At 35.1% G+C, this 20047-nt stretch overlaps 1 protein-coding gene across 2 annotated transcripts in view; it reads right to left on the reverse strand.

Annotated features, from left to right (window-relative positions):
- Nucleotides 1-19469, reverse strand: part of kdm5bb (lysine demethylase 5Bb) — a 33296-nt gene extending 13827 nt beyond the window's left edge. Inside the window, exons 1-16 of one of the 2 annotated variants that reach the window (XM_032552138.1) lie at nucleotides 18414-19468; nucleotides 14966-15043; nucleotides 14594-14716; nucleotides 14332-14502; nucleotides 12790-12846; nucleotides 9183-9320; nucleotides 8977-9070; nucleotides 6789-6907; nucleotides 5684-5842; nucleotides 4146-4265; nucleotides 3895-4053; nucleotides 3588-3769; nucleotides 2035-2197; nucleotides 1836-1955; nucleotides 1163-1357; nucleotides 868-1049 (exon numbers count right to left, since the gene is read on the reverse strand). In XM_032552138.1, coding sequence (XP_032408029.1) covers nucleotides 868-1049; nucleotides 1163-1357; nucleotides 1836-1955; nucleotides 2035-2197; nucleotides 3588-3769; nucleotides 3895-4053; nucleotides 4146-4265; nucleotides 5684-5842; nucleotides 6789-6907; nucleotides 8977-9070; nucleotides 9183-9320; nucleotides 12790-12846; nucleotides 14332-14502; nucleotides 14594-14716; nucleotides 14966-15043; nucleotides 18414-18566 — 2213 coding nt within the window. In that variant the 5' untranslated portion in view covers nucleotides 18567-19468. Of the gene's footprint in view, nucleotides 1-867; nucleotides 1050-1162; nucleotides 1358-1835; nucleotides 1956-2034; nucleotides 2198-3587; nucleotides 3770-3894; nucleotides 4054-4145; nucleotides 4266-5683; nucleotides 5843-6788; nucleotides 6908-8976; nucleotides 9071-9182; nucleotides 9321-12789; nucleotides 12847-14331; nucleotides 14503-14593; nucleotides 14717-14965; nucleotides 15044-18413 lie in introns of both variants that reach the window. The other variant, XM_032552201.1, reaches the window with a different exon arrangement.
- Nucleotides 19470-20047: the final 578 nt, after the last annotated feature.

Genomic DNA, 20047 nt, shown 5'->3' on the forward strand with positions numbered 1-20047 from the left:
AAGTTTCTGGAAAGAAAAAAGACAGAAGGAACCGTCCAGCAGCCCTGCTGCAGAAAACATAGGAACTGTGGAGATTAAATCAAATTTGATGTGATTAATATAAAATATTTCATATTTTTAATAATCAAAAGAGGGGATTATGTTGGAAAAATTTAAAATATAAATACATACATTTCCACCTCAAAACTCATCAAAACTAAAATCAGAAGTCATGAAGCAGCACATATGCAGTGCAAAAACACAAAATCTTACTAAGTATTTTTCGTCTAGTTACAAATGCAAATACCTTAATACAATTGAAATAAAACAAAACTAACTTGTAAGTAAATTTTTAGCAAGACACAATAGCGCGTTTTAAGTAAGTAATTCCTTTAATATTTATGAAAAAAAGTTTAGTTCTACTGGCAGATAATTTCATTTAGAACAAGACATTCTTCCAGTGCTTTAAGTGAAATAATCAATAAAAGAAACTGGTACTTTTTCATCTACATTAAGGAATTGTTGACATAGAACAATATCTGGCTAAAAAATTACTTGTAAGTTAGTTTTGTCAAATTTCAAATAAACTAAGATATTTGAACTAAAAACTAGACCAAAAATACTTTGTAATATTTTGTCTTTTTGAAGTGCGCAAAATGAATTAAATAATTACTGAAAAGTGAATAAAAGGGAAAAAACATTCTAAAAATTGATGTTTAGCTATTTTGTAGTATTTTCTGTGGGTTTGCTGAGGGCCAGAAGCTAACGCAGCATTGAAACGTTTGGGAACGTATAAGCGACGGTTTCATTAGGAGGATAGATCGCCTGAAGAAGAGTGCTAACAGCGACGCTAACACTGAGAGAAGAAGCTTTTCCAGCAGTTCTTACTTGAGAGTGTAGTTGGAGACGGGGCAGGAGCAGAGGCTATTGATGTGGTAGAGACAGACCAGCACACCTGGGCTGCAGGAGCAGGTGATGGCGGAAAGGTAGCAGGTGGTCCTGCACTTGGCACACTGACGCTCATCATCTTGGAGGTGATCATATTTTGCCTCCTTGCAGTTCACCACCCCCTAATGGCGTTGAAAAAAAACAACAGAATATGATTTTTACATTTTTCATTTTAGGAAATATTAATTTTTGGCACAAAATCTGTAGGTTTTATAGAAAATGTGAACCACTGTACCATTTTCTTGACTTTGTCCCTCAGTTCCTGCTCCTCTTTGATCATGAGGGCCATGTCCCTGTGAACGGCCGAGGCCAGAACCACGTTGAGAGTCTCTGCTTTGGTGGCCATGTTGCACACCATCTCATCGTGGGAGAAGACGTTGTACCGATGCAGCAGACGATAGTGATCCACACACTGCCTGCCCAGGGGCATCTGGATGTACAACCACAAAAAAAACAGGTTCCAATTAGCCAATAAGAAGTAACATTTATTTTTGGAAAAAATTTACTTTTAAGACTATCTTTACTTCAATGCACTTTTTACTTTTACTTGAGTAAAATTTCTGGATTTTCTACCCACTGAGTGAAAAAATAACACGTTTTAACCAAAAATACACCAGACACAGACACACACCTGCAGTTTTTGTTAAAATTGTATACGTTTTTTTATTGAAAGAAATTAATTTGGAAACAAAAATCTTCTGCCTGATTTTGTTATTTTTTGTTACTTAAGAATTGTTGTCATTTTTATTCTTAAAGTACTAAAATTTTCACTTATCTTTATATATCAGAATGACTTTGACTGGGCCATTCCAGAAAATCCACCATGTTGTCTTTAAAGTTGAAGTTTTCCTTATGTTATTTCTATTTTTTTTTTTTTTAAATAAGTATTTCTGAGTAAAGCTACGTACCCAGTCCACGGTGCAGAAGTTGACCGCCTCAGCAAAGTTAAAGCCCTGATTAAAGCCGCTGTGATACGCTCTGGGAAACGTGATGACGAACTCACCGGCACACTGGTTGGTTCTGTAAATCTACAGCAGAGAGACGAGTTGTTGGTTTTTATTCAGGAGATGTGAAACAGACCGAGGTGATGACTAAAGCAGTGGGTACCGGGACGCCGTGCGCCATCAGAGTGTTGGGGTTCATGATGGTGACCAGTTGGTGCAGCAGGTCCGGCTGGGACTCAAACAGCTCTGGAGCCAGTTTCTTCATCACCTTCTCCAGCTGCTCGGCAGCAAAACCAGGAGCACCGTACCAGGTCTTCGGTTCGCCCCTAAACATGAACAACAGCATCACAAATAAAGCAGCAATAAGGAAACAACACTGCAAAAACACAAAATGTTAGATTGTCTGTCTAATTTCAAGTGTAAACGTGTCAGTACACTTGAAATGAAACAAAGCTAACTTAAAGGTAACTTTACAGTAAATTTTTTAATATATTGATAAAAAGTACTTGTTCCATTGGTAGATTATTTAACTTATAACATGACATTTTCCCATGTTATAAGTGAAATAATCTCCCAATGAACTTAGTACATATTGGTTTTATCAAAACAAAGGAATTATTTGTTTTAGTTCCACTGGTAGATTGTTTTTTACTTATTTCATGAACAAGGGCCAGACAGTGCATCGTTTCCTAGCAACCCCAGCCAAGTACACCCCGTCACCTAGCAACCCCGTTCTAGTTTCACTGGCAGATTATTTCACTTATAACATAACATTTTCCCATGTTATAACTGAAATAATCTGCCAATGGAACTTGTACTTTTTTTAGTTACTTGTTTGTTTGTCTTATTTCAAGTGTACTAACATATTTGCACTAGAAACTAGACAAAAATAATTCTTGATTTGGTGTTTTTTTTGCAGTGTGTGTCCCATGTTCTACACATTTGAATTAAATGATTACACTACAAAGACCCCAAATTTTAGTATTTTTGTCTAATTTCTTGTGCATCTATCTTAGTAAATACAAGTAAATAAAAAACTAACTTACAAGTAACTTTTCAGCACATTTTGAGTCAATAATTCCTTAATATTGATCAAAAATACCAGTTCTACTGACAGATTATTTAAATTATAACATGGGAAAAGGTCTCGTTATAAGTGAAATAAGACATTTTTCATCAAAATGAAGGAATTATTGACTTTAAAAAACCTCTTACTTCTTGCTCAAAAGTTACTTGTACTTTAGTTTTGTTTTATGTCAAGTATACTAAGATATATGCACCATAATCTAGACAAAAAAATATTTAGTGGCATTTTGTGTATTTGCAGTGTGTCAGGAATGTGCTTATCTTCTGTCCAATAAAGTTAGGATTGAAATTTTATTTCTTTTTATTGATACTTGTAAACAGTGCTAACAGGTCCCTCTTTAAAAAGAGATTGTAGATCTCAATATGTTTTTTATCTGGTTAATAAAGGGTTATTATTATGAATTGTTATTATTATGAATTATTATTATTATTATTATCATTATTATTACTATTATTATTATTATTATTACTTGGTATAATGTTAAGTTTGGGGTATTTTCAGATATTTGACTCCTGAAAAAAACAACTATTCAATAATTTGTCTTAACAACATTTGTGTTTTCAGCAAAATTCTGAGTTTCCTTTGTCAAACTGTATTTGTGTTTTTGCAGTGTATCCTTGTATTTGTACCAGTGCAGGTAGTTGATGGAGTAGCTCCAGTGATCCTCAATGTGCCAGCAGAACGAGGAGAAGCACATGCCAACATAAAGCCAGGGCAGCGTCATCCCGCAGATGTCAGCAGTCACATGAGTCAGAACCGATGGGTTCATCATCGCCAGATTGTTCAGATTCCAGCCACATTTGAGGTATTTCTGCAGAAGACGAAAAACACAACAAATGTGATATTGTAATAAGTCCACCTCTTTGTAATAAATTGGATTAAAGCAGAGAAATGAAATCAAAACTGCTCACAATTCCTCTGACATAAAGAGAATACCTCATCTGCTGGGGAAACCTTAAATTTTCCATTTGGGATGGGGAATCCGCTTCCAAACTCCTTGGAGGCGATATCAGCTCCATACTCCACGGTAACGTCCTCCTCGATGGCTCCAACCAGGCGCCAGAACTCTTTCTCCACCAGCTCCATGGGTACCATCTGTCACCAGCACCAGAGGGATGAAATCTGAATTTAAAAAGGCTTAAAGCAACACAGACGAGGATGTTTACATAGGAAAATACAAGACTTACATGAACCGGCATGTTGAAGTAGTCAGATTTGAATGCATCTGCCATTTGGCCGAACGCACGCAGAGAATAGTCCCTGTGTGCCTGTTCAAACCCGAACGCCTCGTGAGGTTTGCTGCATTCCTGCAGGTGCAATTAAATACCGGTTTTATGTTTACATCCTAAATATGTAACACAGCAATATAAAAACTTTAAGCTTTTAATGCCTCTCAGAATAAGATGGAAACTCCAAGCTGCAAAAACACAAAATGTCACCAAGTACTTTTGGTCTAGTTTCTATTGCATATGTTTTATTACACCTGAAATAAGACAAAAGCGCCATACATGTAACTTTTCAGGAAGATATAGGACTTTGTTTCAAGTCAATAATTTCTTAACATTGAAGAAAAAGTACTGGTTGTCTTGTTGTAAGTGAAATAATCATTTGATTCTTTCAATACTTTTTATCAATACTTGGGAATCATTAATTTAAAACAAGCTCCTATATATTGCTGGAAAGTTACTTGAAAGTTATTGTGTCTTATTTTAAGTGCAATAAGATATTTGCATGAGAAACTAGACCAAAAATACTTGGTACGTTTTTGTGTTTTTGCAGTGAAACTAAGTCTGAATCAATGTTTGTTCACTTTTTCCTCAGTAAAATTCAAGAACTTTTCAAACATTTTCAAGGTAAGTTTTGAGAATTTTCCAGCATTACACTTTTGGATTACACTGTTACTAATCATGTCTTGTGATAATATCTGACATGCTACAGCAGGGACAATGTAACAAAATTTAATGCCTCATAAATTAATTTTAGTCATTCTAACTGACCTAAAACAAAATAAGCTTAGTCTGATTTCACTTCAGACAGTGAGAGGAAAAAGTGGTTTTTTTTAATTAAATATATGAAAATGTTAGCTTTCAACTGTAACACTTTCAAAATTTAGGCTATTCAAACAATGGACTTTATAACAAAACTGTGCAATCAGTTGTTCAGGGCTGCAAATGTTACATGATCTTTTGAAAAAAAAATCTCTTATAGAAAATGTATTCTTAAGTTTAAAAAATTTTTAGGTTTAAAAACAAATAACAATAAAGTGTAATAAAGTGAATGGACACATTTTTTTATGGGAGGTTGGCATTTGTCAAAAATGCTATAAAAAAATCAAACCTAAAACCTAATGTTTGTACGCTGTGAGCGCTTGAAGTCAAAATCAAAATTCTTCTTTGGCTCAAAATAGTGAACTATAAACTACGACTGATTCTGAAAAATACACACAGTTTCCAAAAAGTTTCTAAATAAGTATTACTGGTTGTTTTGGAGTCATTCTTTCGAGGATATTTAGTGACATTATTCCATCAAAAATATCTGAAAAACAGCTAAAACCTGCATTTTTTAATCAAATATCTTTCTTTAAATACATCAGTTGGTTCTTTATTACTTTTGCCTCCTAACATATAAACATGTTGCTATATAATAAAGTAACTTTATCTTATATTTCCACTTTGTTTCAGTTCTATATAAACAGTGTATTGACATCATGTGCTGTTTGTGTCACCTGAGCCAGACACTTGGGGCACCTCCAGTCTCCTTTGGGGACGTCGTGCAGCGGGGGGATCAGACAGAAGGTGTGGTAGCTGTCGTCACAGCCGTCACACAGCAGCAGCCGTTCCTCGTCGCCGCCACTCCCACACACCAGACACACTACCAGATCCACCTGGGAGACAAAGGCAGATATATCAACTGAAAACAAAACAAAAAAACAAAAAAAAATGAAACGTCTGCTGAACTTTAAGCAGGCTTTTCAGAGATGAGACATTACAGAGTTTACTTTGGTCCATTCAGATCCACAGCAGCTTAAAGCCAGAAGGTTTGAAACGTCTCACTTTGTTTTTAAATGGAAATTATCTTCAACAACTGAGCAGATCAGCTGCACAATGAGACGTTTTTAAGAGATCTGCATGTAATTCATCATATGTTCAAAGTTCACATAAATAAACGAACGGACGGACGGATGGATGGATGCTTTAGAGTTTGGTTCCATAGTCAGTAGTAACTGATTCTGGAAAATACTTAAATTCTGAAAATTTCTGGACTTTTCCTGGCAGGATCAGAGAAGTAGAACCATAAAGGAAGCAGCAGTAGCTGTTTCTGAATGATAAATAAACTACAAAACATGTTTTTTCCCCATATGGGGGTAAAACCAGCTAACCAAACATGGTTGTCTTCTAATAATGAAGTGGGCGGAGCTCAGCACCCACTGACTGTGACGTCAGTACTGGGAGGTTTTTGAAACGGCTGGTTTTTCAGAAACCAAAAGGAAATTTTTTGACTGTTTCTAGAAGGAACAAAGACCCGAATAAAAGTACAAAAACGTCCAAAAAGGGCATTTTGCACAATAGTTCCCGTTTAATAATGGTACAATGATGATTGGCTCTTTATCCATCATTTTAATTGTGACATTTCCATTTCCAAACCAGAGCTGTTGAACCTCTGAGCTTTGGAAACTATGACAGACTGTGTATATCTATAGAGGAATAATAGTGAACGTTTCCTTCATGAGGCGGCTGATGAACGCTGGTATCTGACGTTCAACTGAAGCTTTCATCATCATCAATTATTCAGCTATTGAACTTCTCAAGGCTGAGGATGTTTCTACTTACTGGACTCGGAGGAATGAGAGGAATCATCTTCTTGTAGCGGGACTTGAATTTGTCTGCTTCGATTATTGGTTCCCTAAACTCGACTGGTTCCTGTTTCACTAGAATGGGAATCGGTTTTTCTGCAAGGCAGTAAGAAAACTCAACGTTACAAAGAGCAGCTTTCATATTTTAGATATAAATTCACTTTAGTTCCTTATTTGCAAACTGTAACTTAAAATCTGATAAAATGCTCTTTAGATATACTTTCTTAGTGTGTATGTCTATTTCATAGTAAATTATACTGATCCTGTTACATTTTGGGAAGTAGAAGCTCCCTGTCAGTCATTTCTGAATGTTCTTGTAAAATATTATCATATTTAGTCCTGGGTTCGTACACTTTTCCCACAATAAAATTCAAGCACTTTTCAAGGTAAGTTTTCAAACTATTCCAGCACCAAACCATGGAGATAAAAGCAATACAAATGAGCTAAATAAGAAAGTTTAAGTTCACTATTATATAACATTTATTATTGTTATTAATAATACCTGGTCATAACATTCTACATTCTGCAGCAGGGATAATATAAATTAAAATATAATTAGGAATAAAAAAATGTTTATTACACTGAAATAATATTTACAAAAAGTGTTAAGATAAAGGATCTGGCTGCTCAAATTAAATGCTTAAACACAATGTAGAAAAATGGTTACGAATTTTTTTTTTAAATGTTCTCTCTAAGTTTTCTGGAATTTAGCAAACAGAAATAATTTTGGATATTATAGCTGACCTAAAAAAAAGAGAAGTTTAATCAGATTTAACTTCAGAGGGTGAAAAAAAATGTGTCAGTCTTTTTATTCGGTGTATGAAAATATTTGTCTTGAACTGTGAGTGAGGTTTTCCAAATTTAGGCTTTTAATCAAATGTTTGATTGCATTATATTACAAAACTCCACAGTTTCAAGGACTTTATAGATAAATCAAGCACTTTCCAAACCTTGAAAACACCTAATTTAAATTCAAGCATTTTCAAGGATTTCAAGCACCTGCTAATAAATCAGAATATCGTTTCTGATGTGGCTCGATTGTCAGATTAAAGGTACGCTTTGAAAATAACAAACTTTAAGCAAGTATTAAACACTTTTCAATAAGTTTATGTATTTACTTTTTTATTTTTATGACATTCTAATCTTAAATGTTGAAGTTTCATTAGCTGGAAGCAGAAAATCATCATAAATAACAGAGATAAAGATTTATGTAATTTATCTACAGTACAGACCAAAAGTTTGGACACACCTTTTAATTCAATGAGTTTCCTTTATTTTCATGACTATTGACATTGTAGATTCACAATGAAGGCATCAAAACTATGAATAACACATGTGGAAATATGCACTAAACAAAAAAGTGTAAAACAACTGAAAATACCCCTTATATTCTAGTTTCTTCAAAGTAGCAACCTTTTGCTGTGATTACTGCTTTGCACACACTCTGCATTTTCTTGATGAGCTTCAACAGGTAGTCACCTGAAATGGTTTTCACTTCATAGGTGTGCCCTGTCAGGTTAATAAGTGGGATTTATTGCCTTATAAATAGTCATGAAAATAAAGAAAACCCATTGAATTAGAAGGTGTGTCCAAACTTTTGGTCTGTACTGTATATTATGTGTTTCTGGAGTTACTGGAAAAAGCTAAGTATGAAATAATCATATTTATTGAATATGACTGTAGGTAATTTTTGTATAAAATGTTGTGTTTTTTTTTTTTTTACATATTTGTTAAAACTGTCACCATGTCGTAACAGTTTAACATGAGACAAATAGTCTGTGAAAAGATCGACCTCCTCCCTGAGCTACTATTGCCGTCTGAAGAAATGCTCCGCTCCCGACCAAAAACAACCAATCAGAGCAAAGAGGAGGGTCTTAGCGCTGTAAATCAGACTCATGTAGTTGCTGCTAATTGTGCTAATGGTGGAGAAACAACTTACAGTTACAGGTAAACTGTTTATCTGACAGGCTATGCTAGCTCTAATTGGTTGTTTCTAGATTGCACTGGGAGCACTGGGAGCAGGCAGAGGCGCTCATCTGTCTCACAACATAGTGACAGTCTTAACAAACATGTAAAGTACATATTTTTTTATATAAATGTTACATATTGCAGCTTTAAGTCAGTTACATGCTTTACGTTTTGCTGTCTGAGATGAAGAGTCTGACCTGGTTCTTGCTTTACGACAATAGAGCCCATCCTCCTCCTCAGATTGGGCTTGCTATCCCCCATCTCACCTGGCTCAGTCTTCACACAGGTAGTCTGCACCAGCACAGAACAAGAAGTGAAACTAGAGGCAACCTCAAACAGTAAAAAACACTGTGAAGCTATTCTTGGAACCTGCGGCGAAAAGTGAAGCCGCAGCGACTCTCACCTCGATCTTCATGCGCTTGGCTCGGCGAGCGCTTGGGCAAACATCAGGCGGGGGGGCCGGCGCTCTCTGAATCGGCTCCTGCAGCTTGGGCTCTTCGCCGCTCATCTTCTCGACTGACTGGTCGGGTTTCTGGACACACTGAGGGAAACAGAGTCGGTTTAAAACCCAAACCTGCTGGCTATGAGCAGGGATTTGCATGATTGACAGGAAATACCTGCAAATACAGACATGAGGAAGTTATAAATATGGACAGAACGGGATACAAGTCAGAAGATACTGGGAGGATATTGCTAATATGAGTCTATGCACTGCAAAAACATAAAATCTTACCAAGAAGCTTTGGTCCAGTTTCTACTTCAAATATCTTAGTACACTTGAAATAAGACAAAACTAATTTACAAGTAACTTTTCAGCAAGAAATAAGAGCTTGTTTTAAGTGAAAAAAATTCCTTAATATTGATGGAAAAGTACTAGTTCCACTGGAAGATTACTTCATTTATAACATGGGAAATTGTCTTGTTATAACAGAAATAATCTGGCGTGCTGTGGTGGCGTAGGGGATAGCGCCACCCACGTTTGGAGGCCTTGAGTCCTCGATGTGGCCGTCGCGGGTTCAATTCCCGGACCCGGCGATATTTGCCGCATGTTTTCCCCCCTCCTTCCTCCTTTCCTGTCAGCCTACTTTCATATAAGGGACACTAGAGCCCACAAAAAGACCCCCTTTGGGGGAGGGGAAAAAAATAAAACAAAAAAATTATAAAAATAATCTGCCAGTGAAACTAGTACTTCTATCATCAATATTAAGAAATTATTAGCTTAAAACAAAATCATATATCTTGCTTAAAATCTACTCATAAAAATACTCATATTTTTAATTCAAGGGTTCTAAGATATTTTAACTAGAAACTAAACCAAAATTACTTAAGATTTTGTGTTTTTGCAGTAAATGGTATGATTTTACATTGTGATACTTAAAAAGTAATTTGGTGAAGGTACTTGTGATAGGATAAATCAATTTTATATTTTTAGTTTATGAAGCTTTAATTTTGGGAAAATCTACATATACTGGATTTTTTTTCCACCAATGGACTCCTGGGGTTTCCATAGTTCAGAGGACGGCCATCTTGTTTGACAGCTTCTGTTTATTTGACCCTTGAATTCATGTCAACTCTACCATAATATATTATATACACACTACAATTTTTCTTACAACTATGAGAATAAAATCACAAAATTATAAAAATAAAATCATACGGCAAAAAAGTCTAAATAATTCGGGAATAAAGAGTCAATAATACCAGAAAAAAGTTGTAATATTAGGGGAATTAAGTAATAATTTTATGAGAACTCCAACATGGAAAATAACAAAAAAAATTAAATAATGAGGAATGCTGGTCACCTTGTGAAGTTATATTTTGGTATCGGTTTTACAAATAAGGAAATATTTTAATACATCAGCATCAAATTATCATCAGTAGCAGGACTTTTAAACTGAGGTGATCACATCAGATCCTAATAACCAGATGGAAGCCTTTTCTCATTAAAACAACTTTTTCTATTAACTTCAAGACGTTCTTCTCAAAAAATATGTCTTTATTTCACTAATACTATGGTTATATTCTCTTTAATTAACATTTATTCTCGTAGCCTGGCTGTACAACTCACAGAAGGGATGATTGAAATAAAATTCACTTTTTGAAAATAATTTTTTTCATTTGTAATTTTGTTTTTGGTACAGAAAGTGATTTAAAAATTTTGAGGTTTTATTTGAAAGCCATGTCGCTTATTATATCAGGTACTAAATGTGGATGAAATGTATCACATGGTATTTGGCTGTGAAGCCAGAAGACAATAAGGTCCAAAGAAGGATGTGGTTAATGAGAGTTTGGCACCTCAAACAAGACAAATATGCCAAATCTAAAATAATTTCAGGCTTGTGCTGAGGCCTGGTTCACCTGGCGTTTAACTTTTCAGGTTTAATAAGTAACAATGGAGGACAAATAGTTCAAACAATGCTCAGCCAAACAAGATGAGATATTAACTTCTGGAAATTAAAAAAAAATAAAATAAAATAGCAGAAAAAACTAAAGATTCACACAGCTTAAGCTTTTTCACATTTCGTGACTTCACAACTTCAGAGTTCAATATATTTTAAGTAATAATTATATAAGTATTATGTTACAAACTGCAAAAACACAAAATCTAACCAAATATTTTTGGTCTAGTTTCTGGTGCAAATATCTTAGTAAACCTGAAATAAGAGGAACTAACTTATAAACGCAACTTTTCAGCAAAATATAGGAGTTTGTTTTAAGTAAATAATTTCTTAATATTAATGAAGAAGTACTTGTTTTATTGGCTAATTATTTCACTTACAACATGGGATAACGTCTTGTTATAAATGAAATAATCTGCCAATGGAACTAGTACTTTTTCATTAATATTAAGGAATTAGTGATTTAAAACAAGCTCCTATATCTTGCTGAAAAGTTACTTGTAAGTTAGCACATTTGAAATAAGACAAAACTAAGATATTTGTACAAGAAACTAGATAAAAATACTTGGTAAGATTTAGTATTTTTGCTCTGTATGAATGATCAGGGATTCCAGAAACTCTTGAAAGCACCAATCTGATGGTTGAATAAGCTAAATAACAGATAAAGATCAGCAAATATATTTTATTGTTGACCCCACATGTGTAATTTACTCAATAATTTAGCAGACAAAAGGCTTTTTTTTATTTAAAATGTTAATTTTGTCGATATACAGCTCTGGAAAAAATGAAGAGCCCACAGCACTGAACCCCATCGAAAACCTCCTGGTTTTTCCACCAAACATTGATTTCTGAACTCTTCCTGAGTTAAAACATTAGTATTGTTGTTTCTAAATGAATATGAACTTGTTTTCTTTGCATTATTAGAGGTCTGAAAGCACTGTGTCTTTTTTGTTATTTTCACCATAACATGTATTATGTTATGGTTTCATTGATATAAAACCATAACATAACATGTTGAACTACTGACATGTTGTCATTAGTTCATAGAATAAAAGATCAATGTTCATTTTACTCAAATATATGCCTATAAAGCGAAACTGATCAGTTAGGTAGTCTCTTAATTTTTTCCAGAGCTGTATTTCGATTAAAATGCAATTAACTAAAAATTTAAATCAAGTCCCATCGCTACATTAAATGCAGTTAAAACACACTGAAGTTTGAGACTGAAACATGAGAAGTTCAACAGGGGTGAATACTTTTGCTAGTCATTATATATTACGTGCACCAGCTCCTCTGCGGGTTCAGACAACAGGTGGAGAGATGAATGGATTTTATATTAACTGATATTTCAGAGTCTTTTTGTGCTTTCAAACAGTAAAACTCCTCCTCCTGTCTTTCTAAGAGTCAAGAACTCCACAAAGTTTTAACTTCTGACCTTGTTTCTGTCTGGCACAGAAACAAAACCACAGCGGCTGCTGGATGCACGTGGTAACACTGAGGTAGCTTGAGAACAAATACAGCCGAGTCAAGCTGGAAGTATGGCACAACGGCCACCCACACAGGACATGCATTTCAAGCTTTAGCAGCTTTGTAATCGTCACTCAAACGTACCTTTTCAAGGTCAGGATCAGCCTCCAAACGCATCAGTTTGGAAGCTGGTTCTTGTGCCTGAGGCAAAAGAGAGCTTTGGTAATAAAACATTTTAGAGTGACCTGTCCAAGCGGCCACACGGAACCAATTTAAGTCAAATATCACAGAAGCTCTCTTTGTTTTTTACGGTGCAAATGCAGTTAAAGTCACGACAAGACACTAAACTATAACAAGAGGCTCCAGCGGCAGAGTGTACTAGTTCCTGCACTCTGAACTAATTATATTTATACAGAGAAGAAAAAAAGCACATTGATTTCTGTCACATTAGATTTACGCCACACATTCTCTTTATATGTAGTATAACGTTGATACATAAAATGCTGGACAAATTACGGTAGGAAGCAGATTTTTAGATAGGATGATTAAAAAGACAGACATTAAATCAGATTAAACTGATTTTACAACAGGAGATTTAACACTGGAAGTGGAAAACATTTTAAATATTCAAAATAAATGAATGAAACAACAGAAACAACAAATAAAATTAACTATGAAGTCTCTGTAAACAAAACTGTCCTTCAAAAGAAATGGCTAGTTGAGACCAAAACACCAGACTGAAGACTTTCATCATCCAGTTTTTGGTAGAAAGAGAAAAGCAATAACTTACGTAAATGGAAGTGATTGACTTTGTCTTAATTTGTCATGTAATTAATTGATTTATTGCGACAAACTTAAGGGTTTGTAAACTTTTCCCAAAGTAAAATTCAAGCATTTCTAAAAAAAATTCCAGTTTTCTAACATTTCTAATGCAAGACTTTGGAGTAAAATAAAACAAATAAACTGTTTCAGTTGTTCTAGATCAGGGGTAAAGTAAACTAAAATACAACAAAATGTTATATCACATTAAATACTTTTGGTGATTTTAACTGACCTAAACACAAGAAAAGCTTAGTCTGATTTAACTTCAGACTTTCATATTACATGTATAAAAATATCTGGTTTCAACTGTAAGTAACGTTTTCCAAATTTAGGCTTTTCATTAAACGTAAGATTACACTTTAGGTCAAAACAGTGCAGTTCGAATATGAAGCACTTTTAAGGATTTATACAGAAATCAAGCAATTTAAAAACCTTGAAAAAATAAATTGAAATTCATGCATTTTCAAGCACCCTGCACATAAATCAGACCAGAGTTTAAAAACTGCATTTTCGGTTTAAAATAAAATTAAATATGACTTCTTAAATCTATCTGAGAGTCACAGTGAGAGTGCAGGGACATGGGAAGTTAGGTGAATGGTAGACCTCTGCAGTTGAAGCCTACTTGACTAAATATCCACACTTATAGTAACAAACCAAAAACTTAGAAATGCAGAATTCAAAATTATCTTAAAGAAACGATATCATATATTTTTCTACAAAGCAAATCACACAGAAATCTTTTGCACAGCGGTTTGGATTCTGCTCGTTTCGTTTGTTGTTTTTTTTTACACTTTTTTCACAAACAGCATCATTTCAGATGATGACTGCAGATTGCTGTCATGCCGATACATGCGTGCAACTCACCAGCAGGTTAGCTCCACTCTGAAACAGATTGTAAGGATAGAGGATTCTTTCGTAATGCCCTCGCAGGTGTGAGCCGACGGCTTTGCCGGGAGAGAAGCCCATTTGAACTGCGATCTTGGTCCACCGCCTGTCCTGGCAGACGATGTCAAATCCCCCCTCATCTGCAACAAGCTGAAACGGCACAGAGTCATGTCAGTGGTGTCTGTTTCTGAACTCTATGAGATATATTTGTTTGTGAATAACGAGAGGTGGAATAAACCACCTTGTTTAGCTTATATAAGTCCAAGATCTTCCTCTCCACATGAGGGATCTTCAGGGTACATCCCTGCAAATCCCAAAATTTGGCAATCTGGTCCAAAAAATTGAGCTTGACCCTCGTCTGTGCCTATAGACAAACAAAAACAAACAAAAAAAATCTATATTTATTTCCTCCAAAATCACAGTATGATGACCTAAAGTATCTTTTTTTAATAAAAAAAGCATTATCCTCTTACCAAAAAATGTTACCTTATGCTAAAAAAACATTTTTAAAGTACCTAAAATCTAAAAATAAACAAATTAATAAAAAACAAAAAGATGCAGAGACCGATAATAGTAAAATCACATCTGACATAATCTGAAAAACAAAACTCACCTCCAGCTCATTGAGCCGCTGGATGCGAGGGACAAAGTGAAGCTTGTCAACATCGCAGGCAAATGGTGGCTGCCAGTCCTGAAGAGCAACAATGACACATAAAGGAACATGGAGGTCATGATAGCTGGCAGCCTGCAGACGGGATTCACCTTTTCATCTTTACACCCAGCCCAAGGCGTAAACAAACAAAACTATTGCTTAAATATTTTTATGCTATTAAGAAAGAAGCAACTTTTGAATTTGCTCTGAATTGCAAACTTAAAGGAATGTTACGCTAAACTCTAACTCTAGGCTTTCTTTGAATTTAAATAATCATATAAACAAAAACATTGATAGTTTATTGGTTATTTCAGCTGATAGAGAACATAAACAGTACTAATCGCCTAACACAGTTTATTTCTGCCAATTTGTCCAGACCATTAAACAAACATAACCTGAATAAATACAAAATGCAGTTTTTAAAATAGAATTTTATTAATTAAAATGACTAAAGCTATATGAATCAAGCAAGCCTGATTAGAATTACATGTGTACATTTAGAAAATTACTTAATAGAACCTGTCTAGGAACATGAAGTAGGCTAAAAGGCGTCAAGAAGCATGCCCCAATCTAAACAGATTTAAGAGCAGATGATTGTCTGGGGAAGGTCAAAAGGTCGTTTCTAAGGTTTTGGAGCTCCAGTGATTCTCAGTGAGAGTCATTATCGACAAATAAAGGAAACATGAAACCCTTCCAGAGGTAGCCAGCCTATAAAAACTGCTCCAAGAGCAATCATCGACTCAACCAGGAAGTCGCAAAAGAATGCCAAACTACATCTAAAAAAACAGTGCAGGCCTCACCTGCCTTAGTAAAGGTCAGAGTTCATGATTTAACAATAAGATAGAGAGAGACTGCTGAAGTCTAGGGAATAATTTTAGTGGACTGATAAGACAAAAGTGAAACTTTCTCGAAGGTTTGCATCCCATTAAATCTGGAATAAAACTAACAATATTTCAGAAAAACCTTCAGACAGTCATGTATGGTGGTAGTAGTGTAATGCTCTGGGACTATTAAGTGTAATGACTTACTATAGGTAAACCTTACTCACCTTAAGCAAAGGTACTTGGAAAAAATGTACTTTTAGGAGTCGTTTTACAGCTACGTACTTTTTACTTTTACTTTAGTAATATTATTATGAAGAATTAATACAGTTACTTGAGTAAAATCTCAGGATACGCTACCCAGTGACAGTAACTTCACTGAATGAAGAATATACATATTCTAACTAAAAATGCACCAGATGCAGGCCTACTGTTTATGTTAAAGTGAGACCTCCTGTTTGTACACAAGCTTTGTTATCCAAATATTATCTGGAGGTCAAGTGAAAACTGGAAGTATTTTTACCTCGTTTGAACATAAATATGCATTACATACTGTAAATATTAGTTCGTAAATTTTATACTGAAATATATCTATTTGTAATAGTGTTTATTCAGCTTGAATGTGTTTATTTGTATCTATATTTTTTTTCGTTTTAGGCTTTAAAATATCAGAATTTACACATAACTAGATTTTTTCTGTCTGATTACATAATTAAAGTATTAAATCAAATGCTATGATCAGTTATTAATAATAATAATAATAATAATAATAATAGAACATTTTATTTGTACACTCAACACTCAAGGTCACTTCAAGTACACATTACATTTGAAATGCTAATTTTATTTTACTAAATACTTTCTTACTCTTAGCTGAATATTTTCTTGAATGCTACTTTCTACTTTTACTTGAGTAAAAATATGCGGAAGTAGTGGTTTTTTATTTGAGTTTTTGGGCACTTTGCTTGCATCTACTTGTAGAAAAGTGAGACTTCCAGCTGCTTCCGTTCACATTCACTTTATTTTACACAATATCATGTGTAAAATAACATTACAGACTGTTCTGGACAAAAACGAAATGTTACTCTTACGTGAGTACAAGTTTTGGGTCTTCAACTCACCTCTTACTTGATTTATGCAGCAGAACAATGATTGAAAGCACACGGCCAAGTCTAGCACTGAATGGCTAAACAAAAAAGTAGCTAAAGTTATGTAGCAGCTGAGTCAAATCGCAGAATTATATCTGCTGTGCCATGATTTTAAACAAGTTGTTCATGCTTTAAAACTTTCCGGTGTGGCTAAATTAAGACGATTCACAAAAAAAGAATGGGGCAATGTTCTTCTGCATAGTTGTCACCAGATTATTTGGATTAGTGACTGATTACTTTTTTCACAAAGGCTCAGAATGGTTCATCTAGCTTAAATGAAACCTTAACTTGAAAACCCACATGTTTTATTTACTCAGTTGATCTTCAACTGGTGTTAAAATCTGCGTAAGTGGGACAAAAACAATAAAAACGCAAGAAGTCTGTATGGGAGGATATACTTTTTCACAACCCTGTAGATCATTTTGTAATGTAAACACTTCTTATTTTAAAAAAACAAATATATATATACAGTGTCAAAAACACCCAAAGTAACAAAATGAGCCCCAAGTTCTTTGCTTTAAGTCTGTAGCCAACATCCCCCACTGACAGACAAAATGGCCAGATGGAAGACTCAACTCAATAGTCCAGCTTACCACAAAGCCAACATGGAGGACAACACCCTTCAACACAGGCTCATACATGAACCCTGGCTGATTATGTGGTTGCTCATATCATTATAGCCTGCATCAATAAAATGTTTAGCAATATTGCGCTTTTAGCAATACTTCAAAGGTCATAACTTGATTTAGTAGGATGGACTTTTTTCCTCCACTTTTTAAAAATCCATACTTAACAAGAACATCTTACATAAGAGTTAAAAATATGTATATATTAACGTGTGAATTAAAAATTAAACACACTCTGCGTCGGGCTTTTGTTAGAAAGTGACCATGAAAGTGATGGGACTCACTCTGTGGATGCTCTTCAACTAAATAAATTAATAATTATGAAAGTCAGCTTCATGGTTTTAGGGCCATTAAAAGGACAAACACGGTAAAAGATGAAGCCAAATGTCATTCACTTTATTTTTATCATCCGAATTTTCTTGTTATGCTTTCAGGAGCCGAATAGCTTCCGCATAGCTGCTGGTGTCAAAGCTGATAGCCTCATTATGACAGGTATAGCTAAGGTTAGCCTGCCAGCAGAGAGGATCAATGACCGGACCACCACCGAGGCTTTATTGACCTCCGACTATAATCCGGATTTAACACCCCGCAACAAACACACGACTGCTAGTACACCTCAACTAGAGCAGTATATCTGGGTTAGGACAGGGTAAATGAGAAGAAGCTAACGGCTGCAGCACAAAGAATGAGGACCGCGGTGTGTATCCGCCATGTTGAACAGTCCCTTTAAATCCTAGCGCTCGGTCCATCTAAAGCCGAACTAACTCAGCATCCGCGCCCTCAGAAACCGAATAAAACAACTCGGCGCACTCACTGGCGGCGGCCGGACTTTGCAGATCCCCGTCCTCTCTGCGATGGGCCGGATCTTGTTGATGAAAGCATAAGGATCTCGAAATTCTTCCCAGCTGGGCTCGAAGACCGGGCACTCCGGGGGAGGCTTGAACTCGTCCGGCCGAGGCAGGCTCATGGTCGTTCGGGACCCAGCGGAGTTGTGACTCAGGGGATCGGCGTGCTGCGGTCAGGCTGAAGGTGTTTTGTTTTTTTTTATTAATTTTTTTATTATTTTTTTTGTTCCGGTTATTCACCAGTCACAGTCGGCCTGCAGCGCGTCGACATCAACACGAGAGGAGGCAGATTACACTCTCACACACATCCAACCGAAACACATACACACACATCCACGCACAGTGAAGAGAATGTTCCAAGGCAGTGAGCACGTCCGCCTAAAAAACTAGACACCGCACTGTTCTACGTGATGCTCGGCAGATACATCACTCTCTGCAGTCTTGCACTGTAATAACTGCTGTATACGGGCATTTAATTGTTTTGCAATGAACTGCCTTAAAAGATTTTTGACTTTATTCGTGGTAAATAGTAATAATGGAAAAGAAAACATCCAGTTGTTTAGTAGAAGTGCGATGAAATTAAGGTCTTTTAGTAGGTTCATAATGCATTAGGCAACACCCAAACGTGAAAGAACGAGTCAGTTACAAAGTCCTAAAAAGTTACAAATAAAATATTATTAAAAACAACGTTTGATTAAATAAGGTAATCAAATCAGTTTCGAAATAACTAGCTAATAACAATGAAATTAAAGTTGTTTTAGTTTGGAACCCACCCACCCATAGGAAAAAAATACCAAAAGTTTTCAGTTTGAACACTTCTCTTGTTTCATTATTAGCGTTCTTCACTAATATAAAGTGCCTTGCTTGTCCATTTCGCATTTAAAAAGAGGAAAATCTTAAAAGTGTGGTGTACATCTTTTGGGCTACAGTCCTGGACCCAAGTTAGATTGTTTGGCGTTTCTGTAAACATAGATTATTAAGTGCAGGAGGTCATGACTTTATGTAATATTATTTCAAATGTGCATATTTTCATCAACTGTAAGCAGAAGATCATCATAATTAAGAAAAATAAAGGTATGAAAGCATCTTTATGTTTAATTAACCTATGATGTGTTTCACTTATTGAATTGAGTTACTGAAATAAATGATCTTTTCAGTAATATTTTAATTTATTAGAAATTTTACCTGAGGCTCTGTCTATCTTCACATCAACTCTGATATGGAAACTGGTTTCCTATCCCTGTTATAAAACATTCCCACAGCATGATGCTACCACCACCATGTTTAACTGTGGCATTCAGCTTTTCTCTCATCTGGTTAGATCACTTTCTTCCACATGTTTGTTGAGTCTTATGCACAGATTGTAGGAAACTGATTACTTTGTTAAAAAAAACTTGAAAAAAATGTTTTGTCTAATTGCAAACATAGATGATGATAATATATATATTAAACTAAGACCAATTCCTTCTTTTATTCAGTAGTAGGCCCTATATGTGTACATATGAGTCAGTAATAATACAAATGTTTTTCTATTCTGAATTAATAAGTGGCTTTATTACTGAGTAATATAAAATATGTTTAATTGGAATTATGCATCGTGGCT

The sequence above is a fragment of the Xiphophorus hellerii genome, chromosome 1 (genome assembly GCF_003331165.1).
Source record: "Xiphophorus hellerii strain 12219 chromosome 1, Xiphophorus_hellerii-4.1, whole genome shotgun sequence".
NCBI classification, from domain to species: domain Eukaryota; kingdom Metazoa; phylum Chordata; class Actinopteri; order Cyprinodontiformes; family Poeciliidae; genus Xiphophorus; species Xiphophorus hellerii.